This window comes from Diceros bicornis, chromosome 26, assembly GCF_020826845.1.
Source record: "Diceros bicornis minor isolate mBicDic1 chromosome 26, mDicBic1.mat.cur, whole genome shotgun sequence".
NCBI lineage: Eukaryota > Metazoa > Chordata > Mammalia > Perissodactyla > Rhinocerotidae > Diceros > Diceros bicornis.
In genome coordinates, this window is record NC_080765.1 from 2,511,114 (window position 1) to 2,525,886 (window position 14,773).

A 14,773-nucleotide genomic window follows, 5' to 3' on the forward strand; every position below is an offset into this window, starting at 1 on the left:
CACAGGAGCAGGCCAGGTGCGGGCCGGCGCGGGACAAGGCACGGCCTCGCGGCCGCCCACTTCCGCCGCCTCAAACCCAGAGCATCTGGCGCAGCGCAGCCCCGGCTCCCAGCCCGCGGGGCCTGACCGCCCGCGAGGACGTCGCGCGGCAGGGGCTGGCCGGAGCTTCGCGGGGCGGGGCCAGGTGATCGGGTGGCTCCGCGCGGGGCGAGGCCGGGGCGGTGCTCCCGCCTGCGGGCGCAGGGGCGGCGGGGATTACGTCATACCGCGAGGGGCGGAGCTAGCGGCGGAACAGACTCGTCTCTGGGACTACGTGAGAAAACGTGAGCGAAGGCGGGAATTCCGCGGTACGGGCGGGGAGAGGGCGGAGCTGCAGTCGGAACGGGGCGGGAGGCGGAGCGAGCGGACTGGACGAGGTGCGCGCTGTGCGGCGGTTCCCGAGCATGCTCCGCTGGGTCCGCGCCTGGGGGCTCCCCCACAGGGGGCTCGGTCCCCCCCGTCTCAGCTTCTCTGGGGTGCCCGTCGCGCCCAGCAGCAGCAGCGGCCGAGGCGGCGCCGAGCCGAGGTCAGTCAAGGGCGCATGGTGGGAGGCCGTCCTTCGCTCCTGGCCCTCTTGTCCGGCCCCCGACGGCCCCACCTCCTCCGCTTGGGCCCGCCCCCCCCAGGCCTCCCGCCCAAACCCCTTCGCCCGCCGGCTCAGACCCTCCCCCGCTCCTTGCTCCTCCCGCCAGGCCGGTGCCGCTTTCCTACAAGCTTCTGGACGGGGAGGCGGCCCGCCCGGCCCTCGTCTTTCTGCACGGACTCTTCGGCTGCAAAACCAACTTCAACTCTGTCGCCAAGGCCCTGGCCCAGCAGACAGGCCGAAGGGTGAGCTTCCGGGAGAGGCGGGGTCCCGGGGAGGGCGGGGCCAGGAAGGAGGCCGAGGCGTGGCCAGCTTCTCTGCCCTCGCTGCTGGGACCCCGCTGAGGAGTGGCCGGTCTCTCTGGGCAGAAATGAAAGGAGAGGTTGACCTTCTAAGGATGGAGGCCAAAGGGCAGACCCAGGCCCTAGATGGACCCTATTCATTCCCTCATGCTTACATTCATCCAGTCCTTCGTTCGTGTTACAGCTCCCTGGCTGTGTGGTCCACGCTGAGCTAGGCTCAGCTGTCCGATGCCTAAGCGCCAGCACCCTCCCTGCTAAGGGGGCTAGCCCCTGCTCATTAACCGGGGACGGCAAGGGTCTTCCACCTCTTACAGTAGCCCATCCTTTTTTGCTCCAACTGTTGTAATTCTTGGCATCTGCTCTTTCTGGGGTTGCCACCCAACCAGGCCAGACCTTCAGAGACGTGGTCACACTCCTCGGGCCTTCTCCTCTCTGGCAGAGTGGCCCTGGGTTCTTCCTCCGGGCCGCTTAGGCCTGGGAATTGGGCCCTCTCACCATCCTGGCCCTTTCGCACTCAGGATCTCTCCCCAGGCTCTCCACCCTCCTCAGCCTGCCGGTCTGCCAGGCCTTTGGCTGTCTACGCCCGGAATATGGATGCCTGTGCTGCCCTCTCTCACCCTACTCCTCAGGTGCTGACAGTGGATGCTCGGAACCATGGTGATAGCCCCCACAGCTCAGACATGAGCTATGAGGCCATGAGCCAGGACCTGCAGGACCTCCTTCCCCAGCTGGACTTAGTGCCCTGCGTCCTCATTGGTCACAGCATGGGAGGCAAGACAGCCATGCTGCTGGCACTACAGAGGGTGAGCCGTCCCTATCCGGGACTTCCGTCCACTCACTGTAAACTCTGAGTACCCAGCAGACAACCTGGGACTCAAACAAGCCTTGGATGGCCAAGTTCAGGATCCGGGAACTATGCCTGAGACCCATTGTGCCTGCCCTAAGTCTGGTCCCCAGTCTGGTTCTCTCCCACAGCCAGAGCTGGTGGAACGCCTGATTGCCGTGGACATCAGCCCAGTGGAGACCACATCTAGCTCAGACTTCCCAACCTACATGGCAGCCATGAGGGCCATAGACATCCCGGATGAGGTGTCCCGCTCCTGTGCCCGCAAACTGGCCGATGAGCAGCTCAGCACTGTCATCCAGGTGATGCACCCAAGCCCCTGGATAGTGTTGTGGGTTGGGACCCATCAAGGGAAGAGTGGCAGCCCCACGCCTCACAGGCAGCTGCCCCCAACTGCCGGACTCCCACAGGACATGGCTGTGCGACAGTTCCTGCTGACCAACCTGGTGGAGGTGGACGGGCGCTTCGTGTGGAGGGTGAACTTGGATGCCTTGGCCCAGCATGTGGACAAGATCATGGCCTTCCCACCACAACAAGAATCCTATCCTGGGCCAACCCTCTTCCTCCTTGGTGGAAATTCTCAATTTGTGCCGTAAGTCAGGCTGGGTGGCGGGAGGGGCATGCCTTACTTCTCAGTTCCCAGCCTGGGGAGCCTGCCTCCGGGAGGGCTTGGGTATGGGGCAGGGGGCGCCTGAGAGTCCAGAAACGCCACTGGCCACGTGGGCTCACGTGGCTCTCCATCTCTCCCTGCTCTGCCTCCTTCTCTCTTTCTATCCCACTTCCCCTTTCACCCATGCTGGGCGGTGTTCTCTTCGGTGGACAGGCCCAGCCACCACTCTGAGATTAGGCGGCTCTTCCCTCGGGCCCAGATGCAGACCGTGCCTAACGCTGGGCACTGGATCCACGCCGACCGCCCGCAGGACTTCCTGGCTGCCATTCGAGGCTTCCTGGCCTGAGGGTTGCTGGCCAGAGGGGACACAAAACCGCAGGCTTCAAGGCCCTGTTGCCTGCTCCACGTTTCTGCACAGAAGGACTCAGGCGGGCACAGAGGGCATGAGGGTACAGAGGTGGTCAGACCTCAAGCTTTAATGAATAAAGACACTGCTCCCAAGGTCCTGGGCTGAGCTCGCTCACCGCCAACGTCCCCACTGACCCAGGGGGAATCGGCCCCGGGGGGTCCTGGCTGTTCCGGGGGCCACAGGGACTCCTAGAGTGCCCCTGGACTCTCTCTGCAGCTGACTCTCGACCCGCTGTCTCACCAGCTGCTGCATGTCCTCCTGAGGGCAGGAGAGCAGGTTCAGGGGCAGACCGTGTGCCCTTCTCCCCATTCCTCCCAGGCCCGACCAGCATTCCCACCCTACCTCCCAGGCCTCCACTTCCTGCCTCAGTCTCAGTTTCTCCTCCAGGACCTCCAGCAGCTGGGCCTCCACAGCTCGCAGCCTGGCTCTGCATGTGTCCAGCTCAGCCTCCACTGCCTGCTTCCTGCGGATGGCAAGGAGAGCAGCCTGAGGCTCAGGCCCGCCCATCTGGTGCTGGGCCCTGGGGGTGGGCAAGTGTGGCCACAGCCCCTACCTTGTGACAGGGTAGGTGTTCATGTGGCTTTCCTTCCTGGAAGACCTGACGTCCCCCTTCCCCTCCTCTAGCAGGACTGATCCCTGAGGGTGAGCCACCCACTGTCCTCCCAGCCCGTGCAAGCAGCTGTCACTCACTTGGCAATGGCTTCATCCCGCTCTTGGAGGACTTGGTCCAGCGAGGGCTCTGTCTGGGTGTCCCCCAGTGCTCCAGCCGCTTGGTCTTCTGGGGTCTGTTGTAGGGTGACAGAGGAAGTGTCAGTGATCTGGGGCTTGCCTGGATGAGGTGCCCCGCTCTGGGCCCTTCCGCCCTGGGCTTGGCCCTGATGTTGATGTCAGGAGGGGAGGGCTCTGAGATGTTCTGCCCCTCCCCCCCAGTGCCCAGTCTCCTGGACCTCTGGGAGTAGAGCAGGGGGACTTCCATGCTGAGGGGGGTGGCAGGTGTGGCTCCTGCCTGGCTTAAGGGTAAGCAGAGGGGGTAGGGAGTTTGGACCCCCCAAGGAGGGAAGGAGTTCTCACCCGATCCCCAGGGAAGAGACAAGGTGGGTTCAAAAGGACACTTACCTCTCAAGGGCCCCAGACACGTTGGCCTGGTGACTGGGACTCTTGTCAGTGGGGTGGGGCAGGCAGAGGACATGGCCCTTTGCCCTCCCTTCCGGGTAAGGCGCTCCCTGCCAGGCCCCGCCCCCAGCAGGCTGACCAGGCCCCTGCCTTCTATCCTGGATCCTGGAATCCTCTGGCCAGGGCCAGAGCTTCCTCAGCCCCTTCCTGCCCAGTCGTACTCGTCCCTCACCCCAAGGGGGCACTCGCCCCACATCAGGAGATGAGAAAGGAGGGATGGAGACAGGTGCTCTGGACCCCTGTCCTGAAGAGCTGGCATCAAGGAACCCTGAATGGCATCATTCACACGTATAACTACAACCTTAGCTCAGCAGAAAACTAAAGGAAAAAAGTTTCATCATTCCTGGCAACTTCTTCCTAACATCTTGAATGTCCATCCTTCCTAGCAATATGGCCCATTATTCCTCCAACATTCCCAACATTCTGATCCTTGAGCGTGGGTGGGTCCGCTGTGCTCTAGGGAGGCGGCCTTGGTATCCCTCGCCTCCCTCAAGGTGACCGTTGAGCACACCAGTGACATCTAAGGTGTAAAAGGGAATTTTTCCCCATTGAGAGGCCTCTTCAGCAAGGTTACTTCTTGAGGATTAGGTGCTCAACTGAGCCCTAAACAGTAAATACTTCCTCCAAGACCCCCAGGAAACGCCCTGCAGACATGACTCCCACTTGTCTCTGGGTCCCACTCAGCCAGGTGTGCCTCCCACAGCCAGACTCCACAATTTCTTTGGTTGAACCCCAGGCGAAGAGGTGGGGTTGAGCTGTGGCCCCAAATACACCCCTTTTGTTGAGGAGATGCAGTGTGTTTCGAGAGGCTGCTCTGGGCCGTGACCCTCCAGGGTGAGCAGAGATAAAGCATAGATATAGTCAGAAAAGCTTGCTGGAGGTCCAGGGGCAGTGGGAGCGCAGAGGAGGCTCCCCACGCCCAGGCAGTCAGGGTTCCACAGGAGCTCGTCCCAAATGAATCCTGCAGGCCGGCAGGAGTCAGCCAGGAGAAGCTAGGCATTTCTTCTATTTCACTTTTTATTTGGAAACAATTTCAAACTGCTCTTAAATGTCAAAAAAAGTATCCTTTTAGGGTAAAAAAAATCTAATATGGTACCCAATACTGTACCCGGTTGTCACATCTCTCTGGTCTCCCTCAATCTAGAAGAAATTTTTGCAGTATTTCTTTGAATTTCATGACCTTGACATTTTTGAAGATTACAGTGAAGTTACTTTGTAGACTTTGTAGACCGTCCTTCAATTTGGGTTTGTCTAATCCTTCCTCATGATTAGACCTCTATTATACATTTTGGGCGGAAATACCACAGAAATGGGGCTGTGTCTTGTATCCAGTATCCTTTGGAACCATGACTGGTGGTATTAATGTTGATCACTTGATTATGATTAATAAGTACTGGGGAAGGGAGGTATTTTGAGACTATGAAACATCGTTTTCTTCACCCCACTTTCACCCACAAGTTTCAGCATCCATGGATGTTTCCTTGCCCGAATTAATTGTTACTATAATGGTTTGCAAATGGTGATTTTCTAACTTCCTCATTCCTTCTACATTTATTAGATGGCATTCTATTTTAAAGAAGAACCTTCTTGGGGCCGACCCCATGGCTTAGCGGTTGAGTGCGCGTGCTCCGCTACTGGCGGCCTGGATTTGGATCCCAGGTGCGCACCGCTTCTCCGGCCATGCTGAGGCCACGTCCCACATACAGCAACTAGAAGGATGTTTAACTATGACGTACAACTATCTACTGGGGCTGTGGGGAGAAAAAGGAAAAAAAAAAGGAGGATTGGCAATAGATGTTAGCTCAGGGCCGGTCTTCCTCACAAAAAAAAAATAAAAAAATAAAGAACCTTCTCTTCATCCCCATTTATTTATTCGTTTATATCAGATGGACTTGTGGTTTCCTATTTTACTCAGTGGGTCATAAGCCACTCCTGTCGTTTGTGTTGATGCTCACGTTGTCCAGGTCTGACCAGAGCGGCCCCTCCCTGGTCTCTCGTTTTGATATGTGCCATCATTCTTTGAGCACTTTCTTTGTTTCTGGCTCAACAAGATATTCCAGGCTCTTGTTTTTCCCTGACCCAGCCCTGGACTTAGCCATTTCTGCAAGAATACCTGGTTCTTTTTGGTAGAGAATAGTATTCAGAAACCAAGATCTGGGTGTCAGGTGTGCTCATTGCAATTAGGGTAATCTCTACTCCCGGGCCCACTCACACACGTGTTTATACACACACACAAATACACATTTCATCTATGTTTGTTTCTTTTTCTAGGTGATGGTTAATTTTATTTCTCAACGGGGCCACGGGATGCCCACATACTGGTTAAACATTATTTCTGGGTGTTTCTGGAAGAGATTAGCATTTGACTTGGTGACCTGAGTAAAGCAGATGGCCCTCCCTGGTGTGGGTGGGCATCATCCAATCCACTAAGGGCCCAAGTAGAACAAACAGGCAGAGGAGGGGTGAATTCTTTTCTCTTCCTAACAGCTTGAACTGGGATATGGGGCTTCTCCTGCCCTCCAGCTGGGACTTGCGCCGTGAGTGCTCCTGGGTCTCAGGCCTTTGGGCTTGGACTGGAACCACACCATCAGCTCCCCAAGTCGCCAGCTTTCAGACAGCAGGTTGTGGGACTTCTCTGCCTCTACAGTCATGTGACTCAATTCCTCATAATAAATCTCTTCTCGGCGTTTGTCCTATTGGTTCTGGTTCTCTGGAGAATCCTAACTGATAGAATTTACACATATTGAAAAAAAGTTTACATTTAGCCCTAAATTCCAGTCCAACGGAGGGGCTTTATCCTAGCCTTCCTCCATTCCATATTTTACCCCCTCTCCCTAACGTCTTCAGTGTATTTCATAAAGTGTTCAGTCTCCCTGTATGTAGCTAAACCCAGAAACCGTGGGGCTCCCCCTGACTTAGATGCCCTCCTCATGTGGGCTCGGCTCCTGCAGGGCTGCCTTCCCACCCCCCTCCAATGCCATGCTCGTGCATGGCCCTGGCTGCCACTGGGCTACAGAACATTCCTAAGAGTCTCACAGTCCTTCATTTCATAAATATTTATTGGGCACCTGCTGTGTCCCAGGCATGTTTCCAGGTGAGTGACATTAAACAGGAAGGCAGACAAAACCTCCCAACCTCACAGAGCTCACCTTCTAGTGAAGGGAGAGAGACAATAAAGAGCTGGATGAGTAGACCAGACGGTAAGAGGTGCTGTGGAGGACGAGAGAGCAGGGAAAGAGACCGAGGGAGGAAAGAGCAAGAGAACGAGGATTGCTGTTTCATTTAGCTCTGTGCTGCCCTAAGGAGATCACGGATATTAACTGACCACGTAGACGAAAAACAGCCATTATGACTTGGAATAACATTTCCAGCAACAGTGTCATTCGTGGATTCAGAAAGTTCTGTATTTCCAAGCACAAATGAAGATGATGTGTTTGAGAAAACTGTGTTAGGGAACCCACAGGAGGTGCTAGGGATGACACAGGACGCATGACAATGAGAGGCAGAAACACAAGTGAATGGTTGGAATACACTTTCACGCACCATGAGAGTGGAAAAGAATTGTTTTGAAATACAGTTATTTTAAAAAGTATGTGATTTTAGATATTTAAATTCTAAATGTTGTAACTAAATGTTGTAACTAAATGTTGTAAGTAGGGAGTCGATGAACTCACCTGTATCCCTAAAAGTTTAAATTAGAATTTGGGGCCAAATTTATTTTCTTTTAATCTTCTCACTGGAAAAAGGAGGAAATAACCTTATATTCAGGCATATAGTGAATTCCATCACAGAGCCTTGCTTCAAAATACCACACGCTGAGCAGTAGGATTCCTCCTGCAGCTGCCCACTGCCCACATCTCCCTCCTCCCCTGCTCCCCCGGGGTGGCTGAGCCCGGCCTCAGGGTTGAGCTGGAAGGTGGGTACAGGCTGATGGTGGGGGAGGCCAGAGGGGGAAGCAGAGCTACCAGCAGCAGGGAGCTGGGCTTTGTGGTCAGAACAGCTGGGGTTTGCAGGGCTGGGCAGCTTACAACTTGTGTCACCCACCCTCGTGCCCTTGTTTGTGTTTATCTCCCAGAGCCTCATCATCCTCGTCTTTCAAGTGGAACCAATGCAGGGCCTCCCTGACCGTCACAGTAGGGGTGAATTGAGGCCCCTCACACAATGGCCAGCACTTGGTACCATAACGGGCCGGGGCAGACTTCTGAGAGGAGAGTAAGCCTGCCAGACCAGAGAGAGCAACAACCGGAGAAGGTCACACATACACACACTCACACTCACACTCACACTCCCCAGCCATGGCGCTTGGGTCAGCTGCCTTTCTTCCTCTGCACCTCCCACAACTCTGCCCCAGGGACAGTTCTATTCCTGAATCCTACACAAACTGCCTCCTCTTCCTTCTCCAGACCTCTACAGGCCCTGTACTTCCCCATCATGGTCTTTTCACCGTCAAGACGTCTCCCCCACCAGCCCGAGAGCTTCTGGAGAACAGGCGGTGACTGTCATCCCAACCTGGGCACACAGGGGCTCAGCAATGAGGGCATCCGGGAGGCAATACTGGCCTTGCCCAGCAGGTGGCAGCAGTGCCCAATATCAGGCCAGTGGGCCAGCCCACCAGCGCCGCCTGTGGGTGGAAACCCCAAACTGTGTCCAGGGGCTGTGGGAGCCCCCAGATGCCCAGCCTTTCCCTCAGTCCTCCTCTATAGGACGCTGCTCACTCAAGCGTGCACAGATTTACCCCTCACTCCACAACACTTTCTGTGCCAGCCTTGGGAAATCAACAAGAATGTCACCCAGATCCTTTTCTTTAGATGTGGCCATCTAATGGGGGGACAGATGCCTAACACAGAGTATATCCACAATAGTGCTACAATCGGGATAGATGTGTGTCTGTGGGACCACACAGAAGCAGCCCAAAACTCATTCTTGGGCAGTCAGGGAGGACTTCTCAGAGGAGGTGATATCTAGGAGGGAAGGACTAGAAGTCATTGGCCAGGTGCCTGAGGAGGAAGAGGGACGCAGGGAGGAGAGTGCGCCAGGCCTGGAAGTAAGGCCTGTGCAAAGGCCTGAGAGGAGGGTGTGGATTGGGCATTATGGCTGCTCATGGGGGCAAGGTAGCCTCCAAGGGCTGAGGCAGGGCCAGACCACAGAGGACATGGAAAGCCACACTGGAGTATCAGGATTTCCCCCCAGAGCCATAGGGAACCTCACTGCCCTGAACAAGCGTGGGGGGTGCAGAATGCCAATTTTGGGGCTTAGAGATGCCCCTGTGACTAGAGTGGGGACAGGACTTTACAGAGCATTGGTCTGGACTGAATATGCATCGCTTGTCCACAGTGAAGAATCTGGTGGGGGTGACTTCTGCTATGGGGACTGCCTGGTGCCCCTGGGGAAGAAGCGCCGCTCTCTCCGTGTCGTTGTCCTTGTTCACGCCCCTGGCGCAGAATGCCTCTCCCCCATTCTCCACCTGGCCACCTCCTACCCATCCTTTAAGCCCCAATTCAAATGCCCTGCCTCTGTGAAGTGGTCCCTGATCCCAGGGAAGTGGATGCCCTGGGGACCCATGGCCTCTTGTGCAGCAGTTTCTGTTTTAGCCCTTGCCAGGTTTCTGGCTCCTCCACCTGGCCTGTCAGGGAGCATCCAGCTCGGTCTTCAGCCCTTGTGTCTTCTGCCATAGACACACGCACACACGCGCACACAGATGCACACACGCCCTGCACTGTGGCCCACAACTTCCCTCTCCTTCCCAAGCCGGATGACTCCCGCCTCCCCAGTCTCTGGCCGGTGTGCCACATTAACTGCTCACTGATCATCTGCATGTCTCCCCGGATGTCGGGTCAGGCCCCTTAGGTGCTACGTGTCCTGGTCTGAACTCCTCCCCTGCCCTGGGTCTGCTCCTCCCCAGGCGCCAGTTCCACTCCTGTCTGCACATGGTCAGTCACCAGGGCCTGTTGCTTCCAGTTCATAATATCTGTCCTCGTTTTAATGTTGTACAGCAAACATATTCTTTTCATGATTGAAATAAAGTATAGTATGATTAAATAAATCTTGAATGCCTTTGACCTTTCTCTCCAGCCCATGGGTCCCGCTCTTGTTCAGACAGTCACGGTCTCTCCTGGAGACCGCAGCAGCCTTCCCACTGTCCTCCCCGCTGCGACAGGGGCCTCTTCCCTTGCTGTAAGAACCACCTATGCTGGCCGCTTCCAGCTGGACCTCTCCCATGAATTCCAGACTCACGTGGGCAGTGGCCTGCTTTCCCTCCCAATTGGGATATCTGCTGGGCAACTCAGTAGGTCCAACCCCAAATCCTGATTTACGCCCCCAAGCTGCTCCTCCTCCAGTTTTCCCCCGCCTTTGCAAACAGCAACAGCATCTTCCCAGGTGTTCAGGTCAAAAACTTTGACTCGGTCATGCTTGTGTCCTCTCTGTCTCAGTTGGCTCTATCTCCAGAACGCACCCAGAATAGGACCACTCCTCACCACCACCGTCACCTTGGTCCCAGCCACCCGCATTACTGCAGTCACTTCCAGCAATCAGAGCAGTCCTGTTAGAGCCCAGGGGGGACCAGGGCCCTCCTCTGCTCAACAACCTCCCGGGGCTCCCATCCCACTCAGAGTAAAAGCCAAAGGCCCTACAGTCACTTACAAGGCCCCTCCCTCGACTTCTCTGACCTCACCTCCTCTGAGCTCTACCCCGCCCGCCATGCTCAGGCGCCCTCACCTCCCTGCTGCTTCTCCGACATGCTGGGCATGCTCCCTGCTCATGGTCATTGCACTTGAAGTTCTCTCCACCCAGAATGCTCTTCCTCTAGAGACCTACGAGGCTCACGCCCTCACCTCTTTAAGATGTTTACTCAGATGTCACCTTCCCAGCAAGGCCCTCCGTGCCTTTAGAATTTAAAATTGGAATCCCCCCTTAACCCCAGCACCCCATCCCTTCTTTCCTACTTTATCTTCTCCACAGCATATTCTCACCATTATAGATGTTATTGTTTTTTGGTTTATCATCTCTTTACTAGAATGTGGACTCCATGAGGGCAAGGATTTTTGTCTGTCTTGTTTCCTGTCACAGCCCCAACATCTAGAACAGTCAGCACATAGTAGATGTTCAAATAACACTTTTTTTTTTTTTTTTGCTGAGGAAGAGTTGCCTTGAGCTAACATCTGTTGCCAATCTTCTTTTTTGCTTGAGGAAAAGTAGCCCTGAGCTAAAATTTATGATGCCAATCTCCCTCTATTTTGTATGTGGGTCACTGCCACAGCAGGGCTGACGAGCAGTGTAGATCTGCACGCAGGAACCCAACCCACAGACTCAGACCGCCAAAGTGGAGCCTGCCAAAGTTAACCACTACGTCACAGGGCCAGCCCCCTCAATTAACACTTTTTTTTTTATTGTGGTAACATTGGTTTATGACAGTGTATAAATTTAAGGTGTACATCATTATACTTCTATTTCTGCATAGATTACATCATGTTCACCACCCAAATACTAATTACAATCCATCACCACACACATGTGCCTAATTATCCCTTTCACCCTCCTGCCTCCCCCCTTCCCCTCTGGTAACCACCAATCCAATCTCTGTCCCTATGTGTTTGTTGTTGATTTTATCTGCTACTTAATGAGTGAGATAATACGGTATCTGACCTTCTCCCTCTGACTTATTTCACTTAGCATAATACCCTCAATGTCCATCCATGTTGTCACAAATGCCTGGATTTCATCGTTTCTTATGGCTGAGTAGTATTCCATTGTGTGTATATACCACATCTTCTTTATCCATTCGTCCCTTGATGGGCACTTAGGTTGCTTCCAAGTCTTGGCTATTGTGAATAACGCTGCAATGAACACAGGGGTGCATGTATCTTTACACATTGGTGTTTTCAAGTTCTTTGGATAAATACCCAGCAGTGGAATAGCTGGATCGTATGGTAGTTCTATCCTTGATTTTTTGAGGAATCTCCATACTGTTTTCCATAGTGGCTGCACCAGTTTGCACTCCCACCAGCAGCATATGAGAGTTCCCTTCTCTCCACACTCTCTCCACTCCACACTCTCTGTTTCCTGTCTTGTTAATTATAGCCATTCTGACGGGCATGAGGTGATATCTCATTGTAGTTTTGATTTGCATTTCCCTCATAGTTAATGATTTTGAACATCTTTTCATGTGTCTGTTGGCCATCTGTATATCTTCTGTGGAGAAATGTCTGTTCAGGTCTTTTGCCCATTTTTTAATTGGGTTGTTAGTTCTTTTGTTGTTGAGATGTATGAATTCTTTATATATTTTGGAGATTAAGCCATTATCAAATGCATGGTTTGCAAATATCTTCTCCCAATTGTTAGGTTGTCTTTTCATTTTGTTGATGGTTTCCTTTGCTGTGCAGAAGCTTTTTAGTTTGATGTAGTCCCATTTGTTTATTTTTTCTATTGTTTCTCTTGCCCAGTCAGACATGGTGCTTGAAAATATGTTGCTAAGACTGATGTCAAGGAGCATACTGCCGGGGCCGGCCCCGTGGCTGGCTTAGCGGTTAAGTGCGCACGCTCTGCTACTGGCGGCCCGGGTTCGGATCCCGGGCGCGCACCAACTCACCGCTCGTCTGGCCATGCTGAGGTGGCGTCCCACATACGGCAACTAGAAGGATGTGCAACTGTGACATACACCTATCTACTGGGGCTTTGGGGAGAAAAAAGAGGAGGACTGGCAATAGATGTTAGCTCAGGGCCAGTCTTCCACAGCAAAAAGAGGAGGATTGGCATGGATGTTAGCTCAAGGCTGATCTTCCTCACAAAAACAGAAAAAAAAGAGTGTACTGCCTATGTTTTCTTCTAGAAGTTTCATGGTTTCGGGTCTTACATTCAACTCTTTAATCCATTTTGAGTTAATTTTTGTGTATGGTGTAAGATAATGGTCTACTTTCATTCTTTTCCAAGTGGCTGTCCAGTTTTCCCACCACTATTTCTTGAAGAGACTTCCTTTCTCCATTGTACATTCCTGGCTCCTTTGTCGAAGATTAGCTGTCCATAGATGTGTGGGTTTATTTCTGGGCTCTTGATTGTATTCCATTGATCTGTGTGTGTGTTTTTGTGCCAGTACCCTGCTGTTTTTCAATTAACACTTTTTGATGAAAGTCTGACCCTTGATTGCCTCCCCCAGGTCTGCACAATAAAGCTGAACATTCAAGGCCTCCCTCCCTGGCCTCATCTCCCACCCAAGCTCACCCTCACATCTGCGCGCCACTGCAGGCTCCTGACTTCCCCAAATGCTCCCCCACTCCCACCCAGGTGTCTTTGGGCACACTCCTTCTCTGTCCAGAACGCCTGCACCACTGCGTGCTGCAACCCCACTCCTCCAACACTGCCTCTGGGAGGCCCCCCAGGATCCCTTACATATTGAAACCATATCTGTCTCCCCCACACACTAGGAGAATCTTAAGTGCAAAACAGTGGCCCCAGAGCATGGTTTCCCAGGTAATGTTTGATGAATGAATAAATGAGTGAATGAGGGTAAGACCTCATTCAATCAGAAAGGCAGAGTTTAAGGTGAAGGGCACATTAACTCTATTCTTTTTTGTGTGTGTGTGTGAGGAAGATCAGCCCTGAGCTAACATCCATGCTAATCCTCCCCTTTTTGCTGAAGAAGACCGGCTCTGAGCTAACATCTATCACCAATCCGCTTACTTTCTTTTTTTTTCCCCCAAAGCCCCAGTAGATAGTTGTATGTCATAGTTTCACATCCTTCTAGTTGCTGTGTGTGGGACGCAGCCTCAGCATGGCCAGAGAAGCAGTACATCGGTGCGCACCCGGGATCCGAACCCGGGCTGCCAGCAGCGGAGGGCGCGCACTTAACCACTAAGCCACGGGGCCGGCCCAACTCTATTCATTTTTCACGCTACCATTTAATATGCGTCTCAGTAAGTGATGGTTGGCATGACACTGGGGCTCTCTAAGAGCAGGAGTTGTATCCCCCGCCTCCTGCCCTCTCCCCACAGGGCCAGACACTGGGCTCTGGGGGTGCATCCATGACCCACCCCCCTGACTCAGCCTGCACACAGGAGAGCACTTTGGACCAGGAGTCAGGGAGCACTTTCCCTGCCCCTGTCCCCTGGAACCCTGGGCACGTCCCTGTAGCAGGTGAATCCTGGGTTCTGTCAAATGGGGCACCACCAATGCTTGTTCTGTGGGACACTCAAAGGTGAGGTCTGGACAACTGGAGGGGATGTGGCTGTCTCTCATGCCAGGCCACATCTGAGCTAGTCTTAGGCCAGATTTTCCAGGGAAGGAGGGATGGCTGGAACAGTGTCTCCAGCCCGTCTGCCAGCCAGCTAACCTGTGCCCACAGTCTGGGAGAAGTGCCAGGCCCGGACACACTGGGCAGCATGGGGCTGGCCCAGCGCCAGAGCAACACCTTGGCAGCCCTGGGGAAGGGGAGGGGCAGTGCTTGGCTTGAGGTCAAGAGGGTCTGGGCCAGGACACAGAGGGGACAACTGAGGTGTGTGTCACTGCTGTCTGAACAAGAGACTGGCAGGGACCAGAAAAGGAACATCCGCTACTGACTACCCCCACCCACCACCCCTCTAGGGTACTGCTAAGATCTTCCCATTAGCGCCAGAGGGAGCTTGGCCCCAGGCTTGGCTGCCTCCAGCTTCTAGGCAGGAAATAGGATCTCGGGCCTGGGGCTGGGACTCAGGGTTGGGATGAAGGAAAGGGGAAGGTGAGGGCTATAACTTAGATGCCCTTCCCCAAAGATGGAAGAGTTCCTACATCCTGCTGGGAGTGGAAACTAAAGGAAAAGAGTGGTCACCCAGCATCAGACCTG

At 53.9% G+C, this 14,773-nt stretch overlaps 1 protein-coding gene and 1 long non-coding RNA gene across 9 annotated transcripts; one reads left to right on the forward strand and one right to left on the reverse strand.

Moving 5' to 3' along the window:
* Window positions 1-405: 405 nt before the first annotated feature.
* ABHD11 (abhydrolase domain containing 11) lies at window positions 406-5,729 on the forward strand. Of its 8 annotated transcripts, XR_009224024.1 has the most exons (7): window positions 406-565; window positions 732-867; window positions 1,554-1,727; window positions 1,900-2,070; window positions 2,179-2,360; window positions 3,175-3,351; window positions 5,519-5,729. XR_009224024.1 is itself a non-coding variant. In XM_058568979.1 (6 exons), exons 1-6 carry the CDS (start codon window positions 444-446, stop codon window positions 5,568-5,570), a joined length of 837 nt encoding a protein of 278 aa, XP_058424962.1. In that variant the 5' UTR covers window positions 406-443; the 3' UTR covers window positions 5,571-5,729. The 8 variants fall into 8 exon arrangements, 7 of the variants coding, with proteins under 7 accessions (XP_058424962.1, XP_058424961.1, XP_058424964.1 ...); XM_058568979.1 differs by lacking the exon at window positions 3,175-3,351; XM_058568978.1 differs by lacking the exon at window positions 5,519-5,729 and having other exon boundaries at window positions 3,175-3,498.
* On the reverse strand, window positions 2,822-3,535 carry LOC131422083 (uncharacterized). Its single transcript, XR_009224025.1, has 2 exons — window positions 3,478-3,535; window positions 2,822-3,250 (listed from the first exon to the last, which is right to left on the reverse strand). It is a non-coding gene; the product is annotated as an uncharacterized LOC131422083 (long non-coding RNA).
* Window positions 5,730-14,773: the final 9,044 nt, after the last annotated feature.